At 36.1% G+C, this 23360-nt stretch overlaps 1 protein-coding gene across 1 annotated transcript; it reads right to left on the bottom strand.

Annotated features, from left to right (window-relative positions):
- Positions 1-203: 203 nt before the first annotated feature.
- Positions 204-20221, bottom strand: LOC121376616 (rRNA N6-adenosine-methyltransferase ZCCHC4-like). The gene is made up of 12 exons (XM_041504489.1): positions 20003-20221; positions 16239-16440; positions 15440-15629; positions 13643-13734; positions 12314-12386; positions 10725-10932; positions 9059-9153; positions 6724-6842; positions 6323-6398; positions 4338-4464; positions 2517-2577; positions 204-305 (listed from the first exon to the last, which is right to left on the bottom strand). Exons 1-12 carry the CDS (start codon positions 20073-20075, stop codon positions 236-238), a joined length of 1386 nt encoding a protein of 461 aa, XP_041360423.1. The 5' UTR covers positions 20076-20221; the 3' UTR covers positions 204-235.
- Positions 20222-23360: the final 3139 nt, after the last annotated feature.

Raw genomic sequence — 23360 nt, forward strand, 5'->3', positions numbered from 1 at the left:
TTTAAATAAAAACAGTGTAAAGAACTGTGCAAAAATACAAATATTACAGATAGATACAGACTTTTACTCAAAATTTCAATTGTATCTCGAAGAAAACAAGGGGATTTGTGCTGTATTGGCCATTCTCAAAGAGAACCGGTCCACAGAGTAGATTCAATCCTTCGCAAACAAAACTATTTTAACCATTCAAGAAGATGAAATAATTCCTTTAAAAAGTTTTATTCACAGTTCATCTTCATCTTTTACATTTTTTCTTTTTCTTGACAATTCCATCGTTTCCAGCAGATTTGTGTTGTTGCCATTTTCTGAGTAAAATAAATTAATTAAAATTAACATAAATATGGTTATATTCACATTTCAGAAACAGTAACTTAAAATTACATTCATTTTAACTTATTTTCGTGGTTATATCCAATTAAGGTTCAAGCACACTGTTCTGGGCACACACCTCAGCTATCTGGGCTGTCTGTCCAGGACAGTCGGTTAGTTGTTAGTGGTTAGTGAGAGAGAAGAGAGAGAAGAGGGTGTAGTGACCTTACACCTAGCCACTGAGCCCTTAAGAACTCGCTCTGGGTTGGAGCTGGTACCGGGCTGCGAACCCTGTATCTACCAGCCTGTTAGACAGATGGCTTAACCACTGTACCACCAAGGCCGGTTTAAAATTACAAAGTTAAAGTTTGTTTTGTTTAAGCACATTGATGTATTCATCATTGGCAACTGGATGTCAAACATTTGGTACTTCTGACATATAGTTCGTTTAAAAAGAAACCCGCTATATATTTCCATTGGTAGCATTATATGCACTTTCCCACAAACAGGACAGCACATACCACGGCCTTTGATACACCATTCATGGGGCAATGGGTGGGATGGGAGAAAACCCAGTCAGAGAATGGGTTCAATCCTGTGACCTCAAACCATTTTCACAAAACACCAAAAATAAGTAACCAACTTAAATGTAACCAAGAAGAAAGCAAAAATAAGTAACCAACTTAAATGTAACCAAGAAGAAAGCACAAATAAGTAACCAACTTAAATGTAACCAAGAAGAAAGCAAAAATTGGTACAAACAGTCTTAGATGTTACAAGAAAGCTTTTCATCTGCACTTTTTAAATTGAATGAAAGGTTTTTTTATTGTTAGAGAAGATAATTTACAAATAAGTACATAAAAAGGGAGGTAATTCATCCAAATAGTAATAATTTTTATATTAAATGAACTATTTTTAAAACATTTATTTCTCCAAAATTGAATACGATACCAGATACAAAGTTTTCTAAACATGGCAATAGAACATCTCTTTTCAGTGCTTATTAAAACCTGTTTACTATTACGCAAGAGGTTTATAATACACCTTGAAAAAAAATCCCATTAGTATTCTTATATATAATATGCCTAACACTAACAGAAAGAAATGTTTTATTTAACAATGCACTCAACACATTTTATTTACGGTTATATGGTGTCGGACATATGGTTAAGGACCACACAGATTTTGAGAGGAAACCCGCTGTCACCACTACATGGGATACTCTTTCCGATTAGCAGCAAGGGATCTTTTATTTGCACTTCCCACAGGCAGGATAGCACAAACCATGGCCTTTGTTGAACCAGTTATGGATCACTGGTCAGTGCAAGTGGTTTACACCTACCCATTGAGCCTTGCGGAGCACTCACTCAGGGTTTGGAGTCGGTATCTGGATTAAAAATCCCATGCCTTGACTGGGATCCGAACCCAGTACCTACCAGCCTGTAGACCGATGGCCTAACCACGACACCACCGAGGCCAGTACCTAACACTAACAGATCTAGAGGGTGTTACAAGGGTCCTGTGACCACCCCTCCAGACTGCCATTTTTAATTACTTTTTGGGGGGTGGGGGTGGGGGGGGGGTGGTTCAAATTCATCATCCACAAAATAAAACACCAAAATGCTCTGAAAACACATCTATGAGCATCTTTAGTTCAAGGGGCGGGATGTAGCCCAGTGCTAAAGTACCCGCTTGATGCGCGGTTCGATCCCCATCGGTGAGCCCATTGGGCTATTTCTCGTACCAGCCAGTGCACCATGATTGGTATATCAAAGGCCGTGGTATGTGCTATCCTGTCTGTGGGATGGTGCATATAAAAGATCCCTTGCTACTAATGGGAAAATGTAGCGGGTTTGCTCTCTATGACCGTGTCAAAATGACTACATGTTTGACATCCAATAGCCGATGATTAATAAATCAATGTGCTCTAGTGGTGTCATTAAAAGAAACAAAAAAATCTTTATTTTAAAATATTTCAGATCTTGATCCCTGTGGGTGCTTAACTTATTTACTTTAACAAACTCAAATTGCCATTTTTAGAATTTTGTAACCAACCCTTTACAAAATCCTGGATCCACCCCATAGATGAGGAGATTTTAAGAACTAAAAATATTTAAGATTAATGTCGCTATTAGTTACTGTCACTGTAATAGTTAGGAGGAGATGAGACATACATACTTGGTTTAAATAAAATAACCAGCCCTTACCTTTTGTTCTTGTTTGGGCATTCTCTTCTTTTGTGAGTGAAATCTCCACAAATATGACAGCCTGAAGAGTTCAAATGTTACAAGTTTATCATAAGAATACTGTAAATCATGTAATTAATACGTCATGATATTATTGCGTCCGTACATGAGTGAACAAAAATGCGTATTTTTATTAATGCGTCGGGCAAAAGTCCACATCACATAAAAAACAGTTGTGTTGTTATTATATTGTTTGGGCTTCATCTTTCATGTCAAAAGAAGTCAGTAGTTGTTTTCACAGCTACTACATAATCTGAAGCTAATCGCATGGTGGGTCGACCAGGAAGCCCTAATTACTTAAAGTAGTGTAATTAGTATAACTACACCTTATTGTTAAGGGTATGCCTCGCACTTTTGTGTGGTGATTGCTTCTAATTAATCCACCAGTAGGAATAAAAGGTAAACGGGTCGCTATTACAGGGCACAATATTTCACGCGAAAGCAGACGTATTATTCTAACAAATATTTTAGACTGATTTTATACACTTGATGCGCAGCACAGGAATAGACGTTAACAAATGCGATATATAGCAACAGTGACAACTTGCGACCAGTCTAACTTAAATGCCATGTATAGAGTCGAGCCAAATGGTTTGAAGAAATACGCACGGATTGTTGGTTGCAGTTATATAATTTTCTACCGTTTCATTTTTAAATGAATATATTTAGTAATACAATTTGTTGATTATAATTTTACAAATGTTCAAAACAGTTTAAATGTATACAGTAATCCAGAAGTGTAAGAAAATTTGAAAAATACTCACATCGCAAATTGAGCTTTTTAAAAACAAAACATTTGGAACATCACTGTATTATATAACCGCTATGATATTCCAAAAAAGTGAAAATAGAATGGCAACATCTAAACGAAAGAAAGATTCTTGAAGTATTCACAAAAAGAGATTTAAAAAAAATTGTTTTTGTATTTTGTTTCATCTTTAAATTATAAAAGTGTTATTTTATTTAGAAGTATTATAGTAAAATTCTGCAAATTTTTTGTATTGGGAATGAGACTAAACAAAATGCGTAAAGTTATTCTACAGAATTAAATGTCACACCTACAATAAATTTGTTTGATGTCGCTGAAAGTTGCATCCATGTCAAATTTAAAAAAAAATAAAATCTTAAGGTGATATTAAAAATAAATATGTTTCTGGGAACCCGACCTCAATTAGAAAAAAAGGACTGATTCTTAAAATGTTTTAATGTACCCCGCCCCCCCCCCCCACCCCAATTTTTAAAAATTAATATGTAAAGAATGAAAATGTAGCTTAAAAAACATTTTAAAAAACAAAAGCTGACCTATCCTACCTAATTGTTTTTGGCACATTTCTGAACAAATTTTTTTAGGCCTAAAATAAAACTTTTAAAAACAAATTTGCAAAAATATAATAAATTTTTTTATTTATTTTAAATCAAATGTCATATGCATTGTGATGAATATCTATAGGTGCAACTATAAATCAAGTTTCAATCATCTGGACGTAATAGTTTTTAACAAATGGATCTAAACGTTAAACTTTATTGTTGAGCTAAACTCAAAAGCAGACGCCATGTCCGTTGCCATCAAAAAGTAATAGGCCTACCTATATCTTGCATTTTAGGTCATAAATGTGGGACAATACATCATAATTCACTCATAAGAAAATAATTTTGTGAAATTTTCTCTGAGTTATTTTATGGCTAACTAAATATAATTTTCAAATTCAACATGTCAACACATTATAAAAGAAACGTGTATTTTTTGGTGATCAATGTATAAAACCAAGTAATACTTCTCACCTTTTGATCTCTCCTCCGTGTCACAGGTGTGACCAGGTATTTGGCAGGTTTTACAGTGAGGACAATGGACGCGCGATGGCTTCACACAGACACCACAGATAGAACAGTGAACATAAGTGGTGCCATCCTGTAACCATAGAAATATCTTTAATGCTTTTCAACTTCGTTCAAGCAACCATATAATATATATCCATCTCAAATGTATCATATAAAATATGAACGTTTAATACTGAAGCATATAAATTGACTTTATATTGTTAAACAAGCATTTTGAGAGTACTGCTAAAGCATTACACGTCCCCTATCTACCCCAACAATTTTTCGTATCTCCTAAATTCAAAAGCGAAACATCTGTGAAAAGTGGGTAAATTACATTGAAAGTTAAACTTGATCAGTAACAGTACATGATAAAGCTATATACACAATTTCTCCTCAATATTTTCAGGTATTGCAAAACAAAAGTCCGGAAAACAAATATCATATCTCCTAAGTTCAAGGGCCATAACTCTGACAAAAATGGGTAAATTGCCATGAATTTTAAAGTTCATCTGTAACAGTAATAAAGCTATATACAAAATTTCAGTTCAATATCTCAAGGCCTTCTAAAATAGAAGTCCAGAAAACCAATTTTCACATTGTCTAAGTTCAAGGGCCATAACTCCATCAAAATGGGTAAATTGCCATGAAAATCAAATTTGATCTGTAACAGTACATGATAAAGCTATACACACAATTTCAGGTTAATATCTCAAGGCCTTCTGGTAAAAACGTCCGGAAAACAAACTTTCATATCTCCTAAGTTCAAGGGCCATAACTCCTTCAAAAATGGGTAAATCGCCATGAAAGTCAAACGTGATCTGTAACAGTACATAATAAAGCTATACAAAAATTTTCAGCTCAATATTTAAAAGCCTTCTGCAAAAAACATCCGGAAAACATGTGGCACAGGCAGATGGACAGACGGATGGATGGACGGACGGACGGACAGACAGACAGAAAGACAGACAGAAGGACAGACAGAGAGAAGGACAGACAGGATGGCAATGTAACCTATAGTAATAAATTTGTTTGAAAAATACTGTTTTCCAGAATTAAATATAATAAATAAAATAAAATAAATAGGGATGAATGGATGGATGGATGGATGGATGGATAGTATGGGTGAATGAGTAACTGGATGGGTGACTTGATGGATGCATGGAATGATGGATGAATGAAAGAATGGATGCTTGCATGACTGGATGGATGGATGGATGGATGCATGAGTGACTATGGATGGATGGTATGGATAGGTAGGTGAGTGGATTGATAGATGATGGAATGAATGGATGGATAGATAGATGGATGGATGGATGGATGGATGGATGGATGGATGGATGGATGGATGAATGAATGAATGAATGAATGCATGAAAAAAGTAGTTTGTTTTATTTAACGACGCCATTAGAGCACATTGATTTTTTATCTTATCATCGGCTATTGGATGTCAAACATATGGTCATTTTGACACTGTTTATTTTTAGAGGAAACCCGCTATCACCACATAGACTACTTTTTTACGACAGGCAGAAAGGGATCTTTTATTTGCGCTTCCCACAGGCAGGATAGCACAAACCATGGCCTTTGTTGAACCAGTTATGGATCACTGGTCGGTGTGAACCACCATTGAGCCTTGTGGAGCACTCACTCAGGGTTTGGAGTCGGTATCTGGATTAAAAATCCCATGCCTCGACTGGGATCCGAACCCAGTACCTACCAGCCTGTAGACCGATGGCCTAACCACAACGCCACCGAGTCCGGATGAATGAATGAATGAATGACTTCCCAAAATGAATGAATGAATGAATGAATGAATGACTTCCCAAAATGAATGAATGAATGAATGAATGAATGACTTCCCAAAATGCACAAACATGTGAGCTATTTGTTGTTGAATAATGGTTCCCCGACCCTCAGACAGAACACCCCAGTGCCACTAGTTTTACCTTTGATGTACAACTGTCACATTCATCACAGTGTTTGTTCTCCTTGGATGAATATCGATTACACGTGGAACAAAACCTGCAACAATTAAGAAGCAATTAAACACAAATTAAATGTTTCTCTACATACAATTCAAGCATCTTTTATTAATTATATTCTATATTTCTCTACTACATTCATTCATGATTTTTAAAAATGTTTATTAAAAAAAAGATTGAATGAATGAATGAATGTTTAATATTTTTAAACAATTGTGTACAATTGTTATTAAAAATTCTAAAACCCAAACATTGCTCTATGTTGTATAATTATTAATATTTTGTACTGTATTACCTATTAAGAAAAAAAAAAGTGCATCTGCATGCAGTATAGATAAAATAAAAGCCTCTAAAAAAATACTTACCAGTATCCTTCCTCGGGAGGTAACTCCACTTCAGCTGGCGGCAAGTTGGTGAATATTCTTACAGGAGATCCCTTCTTACCTCCCTTGTCTTTAAAGAGGGCATGGTTGTCGTAGTCCACCTGCAATGAACAATGTAAGAATTTTGTCACTATAATGTATTTTGTTGCACACGTTTAAATGATAAGACAAATGGAGGTATGGACATTCAAGCAACAATTGTAATCATTAATAAAATAAAAGCTTTGTTCACCAGCACATCCTATGATATAATCACCATAGATTCGGATGAACTATCAATTTTGAAGGAAGGAAGGAAGAAAGGAAGGAAATGTTTTATTTAACAACGCACTCAACACATTTTATTTACGGTTACATGGTGTCGGACATATGGTTAATGACCACACAGATATTGAGGTAGGAAACCTGCTGTCGCCACTTCATGGGCTACTCTTTTCGATTAGCAGCAAGGGATCTTTTATATGCACCATCCCATAGACAGAATAGCAAATACCACAGCCTTTGAGGTATCAGTCGTGGTGCACTGGCTGGAGTGAGAAATAGCCCAATGGGCCCACTGACAGGGATTGATCCCAAACTGACAGCGCATCAAGCGAGCGCTTTACAACGTCTCGCCTCTATTAATTTTGACTGCATGCATGAAGTCTTCACAAAGACCCATAAAAACATACAGTTATAGACATGTTATAACCCTGGTAATTAACCTCGGCAATCAGCAATGCCGTGGAGATTACCATGACTTTTCTTAATTTATTATTTATTTTTTGGTATCACTGACAAACTAAACACCTCTCTAACACATTAACTGCAAAACTGCCATGGAAAATGCTGTGGCAACTATATTTTTTACGACATATTTTTGTTGTGGTCATTTTGAATTCTTAATTGCCAGGGTTGTATTCACAATATATACATACAGTGAAACCTCTCAAAACCAGATTTTCTATAAAGCAGAATTACCTCAAAACCCGACATTTATTGCGGTCCTCTTTTAAATATCTGTACAGACGAGAACCTCTCTAAACCGGATCCTCTATAAAGCAGAATTCCCTCAAAACCAGACATTTATTGCGGTCCTCTTTTAAATATCTGTACAGACGAGAACCTCTTTAAACCGGATCCTCTATAAAGCAGAATTACCTCAAAACCGGACATTTATTGCGGTCCTCTTTTAAATATCTGTACAGACGAGAACCTCACTAAACCGGATCCTCTATAAAGCAGAGTTACCTCAAAACCGGACATTTATTGCAGTCCTCTTTTAAATATCTGTACAGACGAGAACCTCTCTAAACCGGATCCTCTATAAAGCAGAGTTACCTCAAAACCGGACATTTATTGTGGTCCTCTTTTAAATATCTGTACAGACGAGAACCTCTCTAAACCGGATCCTCTATAAAGCAGAGTTACCTCAAAACTGGACATTTACTGCGGTCCTCTTTTAAATATCTGTACAGACGAGAACCTCTCTAAACCGGATCCTCTATAAAGCAGAATTACTTCAAAACTGGACATTTACTGCGGTCCTCTTTTAAATATCTGTACAGACGAGAACCTCTCTAAACCGGATCCTCTATAAAGCAGAATTACCTCAAAACCGGACATTTACTGCGGTCCTCTTTTAAATATCTGTACAGACGAGAACCTCTCTAAACCGGATACCGGAGGGTGTCCCGTTTAGAGGAGTTTCGCTGTATCTGTATGTTGAGTGGGACACATCTTTAGTATTTCTAGTGAGGTTTTTGATGACTTTCTTATTGCTAACAGAGAGTTTAAGATAAATTCTGATATAAATTTTTAAAAAGAAAGAAAGATATATAGAGGATAATAAAGTGACAAGTGACATTTATTTTACTCGGAACATAAATTTTATAATAACTGATACAGAGTTTGATATTCTATTTATTAACCCAGTTTTTCTTTTCTTTTCTAAAAGCCTTTATTTTTTATATACATAGACGTACTAATATATAGAAATGATGTAAACCACTTTACACACTGTTCTGAGTATTGCTATAGCTTAGTATTTAAATCAAGTTCACAAATATTTTTCAAAAACCAAAGTTCTATATATTCTGTTAAAAAAGTCTATACTGAATTGCATTAAACTAACATTTTATTACAAGTTTAACACTGAAAACAGAAAGCTGTAATCACAATCCCTTTAAACTACATGACGTCATTTTGTTTGTATGGATCAAATCATCCAATAGTAGTGTACATTACAGCTAATCCAGAATATTTCTCACCAAGAAAATATGAAAAATATTTTCCCCGTTATGAGTGACTGCTGGGGTAATAAAATATCTGTACTAACCTTGTAGTCTAGCATGGAAAATTCTGGCACTGATTCTGTGATTCTCTTTTCCATGAAGTAAGGAAAGAACCAAAAGACAGGCACTGAAGAGTCACCTATGGAATTAGAAATACAAGTGAAATACCGACCTAAGCATCGGTCAACAACAACAAAAACAGGGAAATATATTTCAAACTTTGAAACAATTTGTGACAGTTATACATCAATAAATTCACAAAACAATTATAAACAATTTTATAATAATTACAAACAACACAATTTATTTAGTTAAAAATACACACAAATCAATTTCTAACGTCCTTTCCATGACCTGTTTTACATAATGATGTCCATTTTAAAGGGACACGCCCTAGTTGTTAACCATTACGCCGTTGTTTTTCGCTATTAAACCCATTTTTTCACAAATAAAATTACACTTTACTTACATTATTTAGAATATACATTTCCATTCTCCTGGAGTGTTTTTTTGGTAATCCTGGTAATCCTGATGTTTGTAATACCACGAAATGGATTTTTTTTTCTTCTTAAAAACGCACGCGCCACTGAGAAAAAAACGTTGAGCAGACGAGGTCCAATCTATTTTTAGAGGGGATCTTCCCGTTTCAACGTCACAGATGTTGGTATACCACGTGACCGTTATCATTTTGGTTCGGTTTGTTTTCTCGTGCACGGTTCGCGCAATCAACATCCGATTTGTTGTCGTTTGCTTGTCGTTCATTTGTGAGGTTTTTCTTCACAGTTTGTGCACATTTTCATTAACAATAAAGTTCTCAGACAAGTAGGTATCTCAATACAAAACATTACAAGCCCTTAAAACCAATAAGTCTTACGATATCTGGAGAGGACAGAACAGTTGGAACATGCCCAGGAGAGGTGAAAGGAACGCACCCCAAGTCTGTGTGCACTCTGGGAAATTTGTCGTGACATAGGCATTTCTGTGCTTCGAGCGACATCTACCGGTGACATCAGAATACTAACTTTCAAAATGAAATAATTGAGTCACGGGGATTCCCATGGTATTTATCGATATAAAACCTTTTTTACTCCATTTTATAAAAACGTGATCTAAGTGAGTTACAGGTTTGTAGATTAACCAGAATTATAATTAATTTTCGCGGGCTGAAACTAGGGTGTGCAACTTTAAGTAATGACATCATTTTTTGCAATTTATCAAAGGATAACATTAAGTTTTGTTAGTGACATTGTCCAATCAAAATAAGAGTAAATCATACAACGGCAGAATTTTTTAAATTATACCACCTGTCCAGTGAATTATACTTCTGTAACCTAATCAACTACCCATGCATTGGGTCTATGACTTCATTTCAGAACATGTAATGTGGTCTCTTTGGACAGGGGGCTGCTTAAGACAGGTGGTTGCTTGAACAGATTTAGCTATACTTATCTAGTCAGGCTTTCTGTCAGAAAATAATCTGAGGATATGTAGTAAAACAAAACAGACGATAAGTACCCCTACTAGATGGTTATGGGTTTGAAATGTTTTTAAATTGGACAAAGTATTCATGTACTTTGACAAATTTTAAACAGCAGTTCTTTTACTTTCATCCACATAAAAATTAAAAATATATACCCATTAATTTCCAAGATTTTAGAGTATGAAATGTTTACCTTCCGTACCCTCTGGCAGAAACCCTGAGACTCTTACCATGTTTACACTGTTTCATCAGCATTCGTAGTGTATTTCCAAGAGCTTCAACCATTCCACCAAATGGAGGGTCAATAAGTATGACTATTTTCCCATCTTTCCCTTCCGCTACAAACTTATCAAACAGATCTCGATCTTCCTGTCCTCCAAAGAAATGGTGATTAAACATGTTGTAACGACAAAACTCATGTGGCTCGTAAAACTGCTCCTGCAATAGAAAGAAAGTATAATAAAGAAATGGTGATTAAACATGTTGTAACGACAAAACTCATGTGGCTCGTAAAACTGCTCCTGCAATAGAAAGAAAGTATAATAAAGAAATGGTGATTAAACATGTTGTAACGACAAAACTCATGTGGCTCGTAAAACTGCTCCTGCAATAGAAAGAAAGTATAATAAAGAAATGGTGATTAAACATGTTGTAACGACAAAACTCATGTGGCTCGTAAAACTGCTCCTGCAATCAAAAAGAAAGTATAATAAAGAAATGGTGATTAAACATGTTGTAACGACAAAACTCATGTGGCTCGTAAAACTGCTCCTGCAATCAAAAAGAAGAAGTTTGTTTTGTCTAACAATACCACAAGAGCACATTGATTAATTAATCATTGGCTATTGGATGTCAAACAGTTGGTAATTCTGACACGTAGTCATTAGAGGAAACCCGCTACATTTTTTCTAATGCAGCAAGGGATCTTTTATATGGAGAATACTTGGACCCAAACACGAATACAAAACCAAAGGTCTTATAAAAAAGTTGACTCCAAACAGAGCCAAGCAAAAGGACGTCCAGACCCTTTAGCGAAGAGAAAAAGAAGGAAGTTACAGTCATGTGACCGGAACTAGAGAGCAGTATGCAGTAGAAGAATTTAGGCCATCCCATTGGCTGTTGGGATGTTCGGACCAGACCACTTGCGTGGGGGGGGGGGGGGAAGGTGCACTTGTTTAAGGACAGGTAATGTCTATAGAAATTGTTATATGCACTTTCCCACAGACAAGAAAGCACATACCACAGCTTTTGACCAGTTGTGGTGCACTGGTTGGAAAGAGAAAAAATACAATCTGTTGAATGGATCCACTGAGGTGGTTCGATCCTGCGACATAAGCACCTCAGGCGAGCACTCAACCGACTGAGCTAAATCCCACTCCCTGCAATAAAAAGTATTACAAACTAAGAAATCTTTTATTTAATGATGCACTCAACTCATTTTAATTACAGATATATGGCATCAGATTGATATATAGTTAAGGACCACAGAAATAATGAGAGAGGAAACCCTCGGCTGCCAATTCTTGAACTACTATTTTTAATTAGTAGCAAGGGATCTTTTATAAGTACCTGAAAGTGTTACAACACTCAGCCAAAAGTTTAGATTTTTTACAGAAAGTTTCTAGAAACCACTGTCTTTGATATACTACCAGTCATGGGGAACTGGTTGGAATGGGAAAACCTAAAAGGTGAGACAAGGAGGTTCGATCCTATGACCTAAGCATCTCAGATGAAACTCTACTGTCTGAGTTAAATCCACCCCTCTATTAAAATGAAGTTGAAGCGACACAATACAATAACTGATTAAGTAACCACTCACAAATCTTTGATCAAGATCCAAAAGAAGAGAAGAAAGAGAAACACTGGAGTCGTTCACTACAGCTTCATGAATTCTGGGGAAAAAAGAAACAAACAAAAACCATCAAACTAAAACTAAAAACTGCATGAAGCTTCTAAAGTAGAATACTAAACTACAGTTTTTTAAACAATATTTTAATATTAATAATACAAAAATTATATTACTACAGTAAAATATGCCTCCAGATTTCATAGAGATCATTGTTACTGTTAACCTTTTGGAAGCATGTCAACTGGCAAAAATCACGGAATTAAAAGTCTTTGACACATTATCATATACAGCAACAGATATAAGCAGATATTTTTCACTAGTCCACCAGACAAGTACATCTAGAAATCTACTTGTTCACCAATATTCTAACTTGTCCAAATACATTTTTAGTTTTATTCAAGTGTGAAGGAAATGTTTTTGTTTGCTCAAAATGAAACAGCATTGTAAATTTTTCCTTGTCCACTAGATGACACCCAAGGTACATTTTGCATCCGAGCAGATTTTCACTACTCAGGACAGACAAGAGCTAATTTCAAGCACTGATGTAATACCATGATTACCACAAAACTGTTTCTTATGGGTTCCAAAAAAGTATTTTCCATATAATTTGAAATCTAGTGGCCTGTAAAAAGTACATCATCAAAAACCCATGACTTTTCATTTAATAAAATGCGATAAAAGTAGAATAAAGTATTTTAAGCACATGTATACTTCATACATAAGATATCAAATTATTTTAATTGCTAAATTGTTTACATTATTTTCATATGTAACAAATAAACACTAATACTGACAGAAAAGAAAACTTTACAATTAAAATTCTGTTACGTTCATTAAAACATAATGTCATCCCATTGGTCAAGATGTAGCAACAGAGTTTGTTCATTTCTTGATGAATGCAAAAATTATGTCGTCAGGGAACGTCATATCTGATGACATCATTTTATATGGGCAAGTTGTCTTATTGAGCGTTCTTGTTTATGGACTACAAATAATTCAAAATAAAGTATGAAGTTTTAGTGTTATTATTAGCAAGTACATGAATTATTCAAATTTAATTTTTGGTTTTTAAACTATTTACCAGTTAAAATATGCTACAACAGATTTGGACATACTGGTTAGTGTTGGAAGATGCCAGCAACTAAATATTAATTCACCTTTAAACTGGGGGTGAGGTGGGGGTGGGTAAATATCCAGCTTCTATTGCCTGGATTGAATAAAACTACCCTATAATTAATTTTCAAGACAATTTATTTTTGTTTCATATTATGGAATATTGTGTCATTAAGCATAACATACCTGGGAGTACCAATGTTGATCACATGGGAGGCACCCAACGCGTGTAGACATTTTAGAATAAAGTCAACAGATGCCTCTGAAAACAAATATTGCTGAAAGAAAGAAAAAACAGACAGAAATTATTACCCATTGGTAAATAATATCTTGGTTCATATCAAAGTGTTACATCCCGCTGTAACATTATACAATGATGTCATTATGTTGGCACACTTTGAGCATATCGGAACATGAATTCAAAGAGTTCATTGATATAAATTCAGATCAATTATGAGTAATAGAATATTAAACTTATGCTACCATTTCATATTATGTTTATGTCCCTCACAAAATAATTTTCACTGGCACTCGCTCATGACAATTGAACATTATTTCCCTCAAGAAATAAACATGATACATGTATGTCAGAGATTGAAATTGGCTGAATTAAATTCCTGTCAGACATTTTGGTCCTGCAAGCTACACACGTTGCCAGCCCTTATCAAAGCTTGCCAGATAAGTATGATCACCTTTTAAATAGTGTGTTTTGTTAAAAATTACAAACAGTTATACCTGTAGTATTCTAATAAATGTTGTAGTTTATAATCATAACTTCTGTGGTGGAATCAATTTAACCTTTAAACTACTGTATTAATTTTTGACAAAAACCATGTTGAGTGGGTACAAGTTTATAATTTTTACTCATATATTCACTTAAATATTTTATAAATACATAAAATAAAGTTCATATTTAAATCGGTAAGTTTATTTTTGTGGGTTTTTCTAATTTTTATGATATTTTAGATCAGTTGATGTTGATTAAAATCCAGCTGTCCAGTATTTATGTCCATTATTCCCAATAACAGTGGTTTTCTGACAAGATTTTTTTTTTAAATGAACTACGAGTCATATCCCAATATTTGGTGATTTTTGTTGTTGGTAAAACTATCAAATTTATTATCAAATTAGCTGTCACAATCATCTATCGATCCCTGAAAATGACTACGACATGCCGCCATTGTTGTCAAGCGAAAACACTTGCCAACAACCTAAAAATTCCTATGTATTTTCCATTGAAAAACAAAAAATTAAAGCAGCCATAGTCTAAACTAAACTGTTTCCTTTTGTTAAATACTAGTATATATTGTGTGCAAAACGGCGGGAAATATGAATTGGGGAATGCACTGTATACATTGTACAGTATGTCGACTGGTGTGACGTTGGACGAGATATCTTGCCTGCTGTTGTCAGAATGTTAAAAAATATTTGGATGTAGATACATATTTTACTGAAACTAATGTGGGAGTATAAATGCAAAATAATTGTTGGTCCGATGGGACGACAGGCAAAAATATTTCCCGGCCTGTGGTGATGTTGGCTGGCAAAAACCAGTTGGGACAGTAGTATTTCGACCCCTGTATAAAAAATTATGTCAAGTACGAGTGTGTATGTGTATGTTTATGAGTGTTGGGTAATTTTTAAAGAAAGATAGGCCTATAAGCATCACAAATGTTACATGGGAGAGTGGTGGAATGTCAAATTTCAGGGCCGTACCCTGACCAAAATCCATGGGGGGGCACTAAATTTTATAAATAATTTTTAACATACTATAAAGATTAAACATTTCTATGCTATTACTGGAGATATATAAAAAAAAAAAAGGACAAGATTCTCAGGGGGGGCAGCTGCCCCCCCCTGCCCCCCCCCCCCGGAGGGTACGGCCCGGAATTTTCTGTCACACAATCATAATAAAATGAATCTATAGTTGCATTATATAACCTGCAGCGTAGGCAACACATAAATGCTGATAAAGATACATACAGCATAAGTCTTGTTGTCATTCAGTGGATGAAACAACTGTGATGGTCGCCGAACCAGACTGTCATCTATCTGGTGCTTGATGGTGTGACCTTGACCTGAATGATTCAGCTGGTTGCTAGGCAACAGGAAAACTCCACAGGACTGGCAGACATGTCTATCTTTCTTTGGTAGTTCAGCAAATTGTTGAAATCTATCAAACAATTAGAAACAACCTTAGCATTTATAAAGAAATGGCCATGGCAAATAAATACACACATCTTGGAAAAATAATCTCCACTGCTACTTACATGACAATTTTTAAATTAATAAGTTAGAAAGGACTTTCATTTGTAAGTATTATAAAAAAGAAATAATTAACTAAGAAAAGTGACATAGAAAATTGAAAGTTCCATGGCAAAGATAAATGCTGCAAAAAATTGAAAATGTTGCTGATTGCCATGATTAATTGCAAGGGTTTTATCTCAGTGTTTGAGAAATGACTAGCCCTCACAGAAGCTTTGGCTCATGCTCTATGTATTATTATGATACAGATGATAATTTCCACTAGTCCAGACGAATAGAAAGGCTAGTGGATTTGTCAAACCCTGTGAAAAACACAGAAGAAAAACTTTATGGAGACCAGGAATCCCTCCATGTCACTGTCAGATTCATCCTGGCAGCAAACATCTCCTTGTGATATCATTACAAGGAACGAAAAGAAGAAGAAGAAGACCCTGTTTATCTATTATATAAACCAAAAAACAAATTTACAATCTCCCACTCACCCTCAAACATATATATTGTTCTTGTAATGCATTACCTTTCCCATAAGTCTTGTTTAGAAAACTTTCTTTCTGTATGCTGTTTCTCCATCTCTATCACTTTCTGTAGTTTGTCTGACATTTTTTCATCTGCCCACTGGAAGAACCTGCATTGTTTTCGGTCTCGGAATGCCGAACATGCAAAGAACTTCCTGCCAGAATTCTGTGACTGGTCATATCTAACAAACAGCAGTGCTGGACCTAGAACATGGAAGTATAACATGTGAAAACAAATAAGCTGAAAGGAAAGTTTTTTTTTTTTTAAATACCTCAGCATACTATCTGGTATTTAGCATAGAGTTGGGTAGGGCTTACACTGGAACAGATTTTGGTTTAGCCAATTTTTAGAAATGTAAGAGTATTTCTTGAAAATTATTAAAATATGGTTAATTTAAGAAATATTTTATTAGCCAAAGTCTAAATTGTTTAGCCATATTGTATAAAAATTAGCAATTGACTAATTTGTCAATAGACAGAGGGGGGGGGGGGGGGGGGGGTATCATTTACATTGGATGCTGCTAAAACAAAAGGTAAAACATTAGTTTTAATGACATGTGGTGCTATATGTTTTCAGAACACTTGATTGCTGTCACAATAAATAACCGACTGCATATGCAGAACAAATTTTACACTTTAAACGCCACAAATTGCATCAAATAAAAAAAATAAAAAAAGTTTTATTTAATGAAGCACTCAACACATTTTATTTACCAAATTGCATCAAAACTGAAAGAAGAATATAAAGCAGAAGAATCCTACACACATATTAACTGAAATCTAAATTTGTCTTTTCAAAATGCATGGCATTTAACTTTGAATGTCACATACAGTAATATGTCACTACATAATGTATGTAGTGTTTATAACCATCATAAGGAAGGAAGGAAATGGTTTATTTAACGACGCACTCAACACATTTTATTTACAACTGGCGTCGGTCATATGGTTAAGGACCACACAGATATTGAGGGAGCAAACCCAATGTTGCCACTTCATGGGCTACTCTTTTCGATTAGCAGCAAGGGATCTTTTATATGCACCTTCCCATAGACAGGATAGCACATACCATGGCCTTTGATGTACCAGTCGTGGTGCACTGGCTGGAGCGAGAAATAGCCCAATGGGCCCACCAACGGGGATCGATCCCAAACCAACTGAGCATCAAACGAGCACTTTATCACTGGGCTACGTCTCACCCCCAACCATCATAAAGGAATACGTCTTATAAAAATGTTTGAAATAAAGCTTTACTTTTAAATTAAATACAAATTTAATATGAAAATCTATTTGAAATGATTTTACTAGTTGCAGTTGAAATACAGCTGTTATAAATAAATACTAACTATTACACAATGTGCATAGGTGTACAGGCTCCCATTTTTGTAGGGGTGGGAGAAGGATGGGTTTTGCACAATTTAAATGAAAATGCCCGAATCTGGATAACATTTATTCATATCAGCATTACTACCAAACAGCTATGTAGGGTTGCAAATGAATCACTATGCATTTTGATGTGGATTACAATGAATTTTTGGGGTAGAAGGAAGGAAATGTTTTATTTAACGACGCACTCAACACATTTTATTTACGGTTAAATGGCGGCGGAGTTGTGGGTAGAATGATGACACTATAAAAAGGTCTCAGGTTAACACATTTTGCCTGAATATCTGTATAATTTTTGCCCGAATTTGATGTTTTGTCTTGTACGCATATGACAATGTGCAGCAGCTGTATCAGATACAAGGACCAGAATGCACACATGCTGCATCATAGCCCAAGTACTCTGCCGTTCTAAAGCTAGACGGTCATTTGGACGGTTAGGATCGCTCTCTGAAAACACGGAATGGCTGACTACCACACAGTAGACTAAGATTCCTGCTCTAATACAACAAAAATTCTAAGTTTAGTGCTAAATACCTTTATATTGATAATTTTTGAGTTCACCAATAACAAATATTTTGCTTATTCACCACGGTTGCTAGTCACTTCGTACCATGGTCATTTCGTACCATAGTCATTTCGTACCTAATTTGGTCGTTTCGCACTCTGGTCATTTCGTACCTTGGTAATTTTGTACCATTGCAAAAAGTAATTTCGTACCTTGGTCATTTCGTACCATGGTCATTTCGTACCATTGCAAAAAGTCATTTCGTACCCTAGTCATTTCGTACCTTGGTTATTTCGTACCATAACTGAAAGTCATATCGTACCATGGTATAACAATTTATAACAATCACCCCGGTAATGTCTTTTACAAAATAACATTAAATTACAAATTTGTGGTTAATTTAAGGGATATTTTATCAGCAAAAGACTAAAAATTATTGCCACTTTGTATAAACATTAGCAATTGGCTAATTTGGCAATCAGTAAGGTAGTTAATGTTTTAATGGCTGTTATTGTTTATTTCTTAAACAAATAAGATGCAAATAACCAAGTTTGAAAAGAAGACCTAATAAATAAATAATATTTTGTTGGTCCATTATATTGTTTTGTTGTTTTTGATTAATTATCTGGAGCCATTTCACACAAAATCGAAGTTGGCAGTTAGTAAAAAAAGAAAGAAGTGTTTTATTTAACGACGCACTCAACACATTTTATTTACGTCATATGGCGTCAGACATATGGTTAAGGACCACACAGATTTTTTTAGAGGAAACCCGCTGTCGCCACATAGGCTACTCTTTTACGACAGGCAGCAAAGGATCTTTTATTTGCGCTTCCCACAGGCAGGATAGCACAAACCATGGCCTTTGTTGAACCAGTTATGGATCACTGGTCGGTGCAAGTGGTTTACACCTACCCATTGAGCCTTGCGGTGCACTCACTCAGGGTTTGGAGTCGGTATCTGGATTAAAAATTTCCATGCTTCGACTGGGATCCGAACCCAGTACCTACCAGCCTGTAGACCGATGGCCTGCCACGACGCCACCGAGGCCGGTTGGCAGTTAGTAGTAAATACCATATACGGCAGGTAAAATGGAAATAACAGTTGACAGGTATTATAGGTATCAATAACGATATGCTGCACAATAACGTGTTCTGGTTTTCAAACTGTCAAAATAAAGTTTTAAAACAAAACCCACTGCTTTTATGCTATAGTCAATTCGTTTTCTATATACTGGAATGAAATGTCTAGGGTACGAAATGACTAGGGTACAAAATGACTGGGGTACCAAATAACTTTTCATAATGGTACGAAATGACTAGGGTACGAAATGACTTGGGTACGAAATGACTTTTTGCAATGGTACGAAATGACCAAGGTACGAAATGACTAGGGTACGAAATGACCAGGCAGCATGGTACGAAATGGATGGTACGATATGACTAGGGTACAAAGTGACTATGATTCTTCACCACTAATAGTAATACACACACCACCAGAGGAAACACGTCAGCAACTATCGCCTATGTACTTAACCGAAATGTTATTGAAAGGGGGTGCTGTCAGGTTTGTGTAAAATATTTGTTATCAGCGTAGGCCTACTCGAAAATTATCAGCCATTTGGATGATTCCATGTTTTTTCTATAGAGTAATCTCTGGATGTGATCATAACCGTCCAAATATCCGTCTAGCACAAAAATTCATTATTACTATTCTTTCGTCTTTTTCAAAACAATTTTGGGTAAAATCTAACTTTCTATTTGGGAAATTTGACTTTCATTTGAGTTAATTTAGTCAATCCTTGAATGCCACAAATTGTGTGTGTTTGTATCATGGTTCCAGTCCGTGTTTTAGGGTTATCTAAAACTTGTTTACCATGTGGACAACTTGGCACGACAAAATCACTTGTGTTGAGTATGACATCAATGTTCGTCACTTTTGCAGCCATATTTGCTATAAACCCTTAACCCGAATCCAAATACAGGATTCTTTTCTTTTCCTTTTTAGTTCTTCTCAAAACCAGTAGGTTAGTAAAGCCGCAAGTGAACGTCAACGTTAACTCAAACACGGACTCGGGCCGGAAAGTTAAACCCTAACACGGACTTGGACCCGGACTTATACACGTTCACTTGATTCTGAACATTTCTTCTGAAAGTTACCGATATTCCTCAGAATATGGAAATATTTATAGGACTTCTGTATCTATATCAAATTAAGGTTCAATCACACTACCCTTGGGCAATGAGGACACACCTCAGCTATCCATTACTAGGCGTTAGTGAGAGTTGTATAGTGACCTTCTCCCCAAGCTCTGATCCAGGGAAGTGGTTTGAGGGTCTACTCCCCCAGCTTCCATGTAAGTAACTGCATGTACCCTCCCAAAAAAACAACAACCCCCCCCCCCCCCCCCCCCCCCCCCCCAATAAAACAAATAACAAATCCTGGATCCCTGCAAACTCCTCCCATTGAGTTGGAGCCGGTACCAGGATGTGAAACCAGTAAATATACTAGCAGGCTATCATGGATACAGAAAGGGTAGGGTAAGCTGGAACCGTGTGTACAAGACACCTGGACATTTTGCCCTAAGTGAAATACCACCACCAAAATTCCCCTTTGTCACAATGTGACATACCCCCTCTTTCTGCTCAGGCATGTGAAACTAACAAAGTAGTTCACGAAGAGACTGTTCTAGGTATGATTGAGGGTTTTTATGTTTAACAACGCCACTAGAGCACATTGATATATTTACCATTAGCTACTGGATGTGAAACATTTGGTGCTAATGTAAAAATGTAGCAGATTTTCTGAACATATGTCACAATTATCAATGTCCGACATCCAATAGTGGATGATTATTAAATCATCAAACTCAACATCCACAGAGTGCGATCAGTACTGTAACCCACTGCACCTCAGGTGAATGCTATACCACACCCCAGGGGGACATAACCCAGTGGTAACTTGATGTGCAGTCAGTTTGGGATAAATTCCCGTTGGTGGGCCAATTGGGCTATTTCTCGTTCCAGCTAGTGCACCATGAGTGCAATCTAATTAAAATGAGCTCCACTATTACATGTGGTAGACCAGTAGAGCTAATTTTAATCAGATTGACCACGAGTGGTATATCAAAGGCTGTGGTATGTGCACGTAAAAGATCCCTAGCTACTAGTGAAATTTTTTAGATTTCCATGTTTGAAATCCAATAGCTGATGATTAATCAATGTGCTCTAGTAGTGTCATTAAACAAAAACAAACTTTAACCACATCAGATGTGACATTTGGTTGCAGGGAGATACGTAGACTGTTTGTCATATATAAACTGTCACCAGTTCTTAAACCGTTGGTGGCCCATTGTGCTGTTTTTTGTTCCAGCCAAAACACCACAACATGGCTGTGGTATGTGCTATCCTGTCTGTGGGATTGCATATAAAATATATCTTGCTATTAATAGATATAAAAGATCCCTTGCTACTAATGGAAAAAGGGTGGGATGTAGCCCAATGGTAAAGCACTCATCTGATGCTTGGTCAGTCTAAGATCGATCCCAGTCGGTGAACCCATTGGGCTATTTCTAGTTCCAGCCAGTGCATCACTACTCAGTACTGGTATATCAAAGGGCATGGTATGTGTTATCCTGACTGTGGGGTGGAACATATAAAAGATACCTTGTTACTAATGAATTTTTTTTACAGGTTCTCTCTCTAGAATATTGATTAATTAATCACTGGCCACTGATGTTAAACATTTGGTAGATCCAACACTTAATCTTCAGTGGAAACCCACTAAATTTCTTCATTAGCTCAAACTTGAAAATTATTTAAAAGTACATGTTCAGGGCAAGCTGTTGCAGCACACTCCTGTCCAAGGGCAGGATATAGCCAGTCGTAAAGCGCTCGCTTGATGCACGGTCGGTCTAGGATCAATCCCAGTCAGTGGGTCCATTGAGCTATTTCTCGTTCCAGCCAGTGCACCACAACTGGTATATCAAAGGCCATGGTATATGCTATCCTGTCTGTGGGAAAGTGCATATGAAAGATCACTTGCTACCAATGGAAAAATGTATTGGGTTTCCCCTGATGATTATGTGTCAGAATTACCAAATGTTTGACATCCAATAGCCGATGATTAATAAATCAATGTGCTCTAGTGGTGTCATTAAACAAAACAAACTTTGATGCTTGTTCAATAGGGAAGATGGGAAGCAGAAACAGCCCGATCCAAGGCCTATGCACGTTTCCACAAACAGGACAGCACAAACTATGCCTTTGATAATACCAGTCAAAGGGCACAGGTTGTCCACACGTACTGTGATAACTCTACAGTTCATTCCTTTCAACAGGCAGCATAAATTAAACGTTTAAAAAGTACAAGAACACATTTTCCATTTTAACTGTTTTATTGTTATAAAATATGTGCAATACATATATAACTTACTTAGAACCTTTGACAAATGACACCTGTACCTGTACATATGAACACAACTAAGAGGACTGCCATGAATATAATATCAATCACTGAAACTTTATACGCTAGTTAGAATAGATGTAGGTTTTAAGTCCTAATACTCACACAAAGATTACACTCACAAAGGTTACATACTCCGTCAACTATATTATATTCATACACCAAATGACAGATCATGACCTCAGTATATAACAGAATTCTAACTGACAATTTTTACCTAAACTCACGACATTCGAACAATTGCTATATAATTTGATGAATGTGGCATTTATCAGTGCCTTGGAACATTGGGTGGGTGGGGGGTGAGTGAGTGGAATGCCTTCTCTCCCACAACTTATTTTGCTCAGAATGCTGGCAATGCCTGAAATTCAAATGTTTCTTGGGGTAGTACACGTATGCCCTGAACCCCCTCTAACTGATCCTTGTCCTTTGAGCCCTTAAAGTTCCCTCCCCTGGACCATCAGACTGACAGTGCCCCCCCCCCAATTTCAAATCACATTGACTTTGCCCCCCCACCTTCCCCAACGTTCTAATGCACTTTATAGGACCTGTTTATTTTCGACTGCATAACAGGCAAGTGTATAATGTATCTGAGAAATTTGAAATATATTTATCTTAAAAAGACGAATATTTCAGTTAGAACCCTGTTATGCTGAGGTCTTGAAATGTTCACGTAACAGTGCTATTTAAAGCTACACATAGCAAGCCCACTGTATAAAAATGTGTCAACGTGAAACCCATAGAATGAAATAATGTTTTGTGTTGTACA

This window comes from Gigantopelta aegis, chromosome 2 (genome assembly GCF_016097555.1).
Source record: "Gigantopelta aegis isolate Gae_Host chromosome 2, Gae_host_genome, whole genome shotgun sequence".
In the NCBI taxonomy this organism is placed as follows: domain Eukaryota; kingdom Metazoa; phylum Mollusca; class Gastropoda; order Neomphalida; family Peltospiridae; genus Gigantopelta; species Gigantopelta aegis.

Excerpts from the sequence above, each read along its gene's own strand:
- LOC121376616 (XM_041504489.1), bottom strand. The coding sequence starts at position 20,075 with ATGGCTGCAAAAGTGACGAACATTGATGTCATACTCAACACAAGTGAT. Across the intron at positions 6,843-9,058 it reads TTTCCATGCTAGACTACAAG|GTGGACTACGACAACCATGC; the intron begins GTTAGTACAGAT and ends TGTTCATTGCAG. Across the intron at positions 4,465-6,322 it reads GTGACAGTTGTACATCAAAG|GATGGCACCACTTATGTTCA; the intron begins GTAAAACTAGTG and ends CTATGGTTACAG.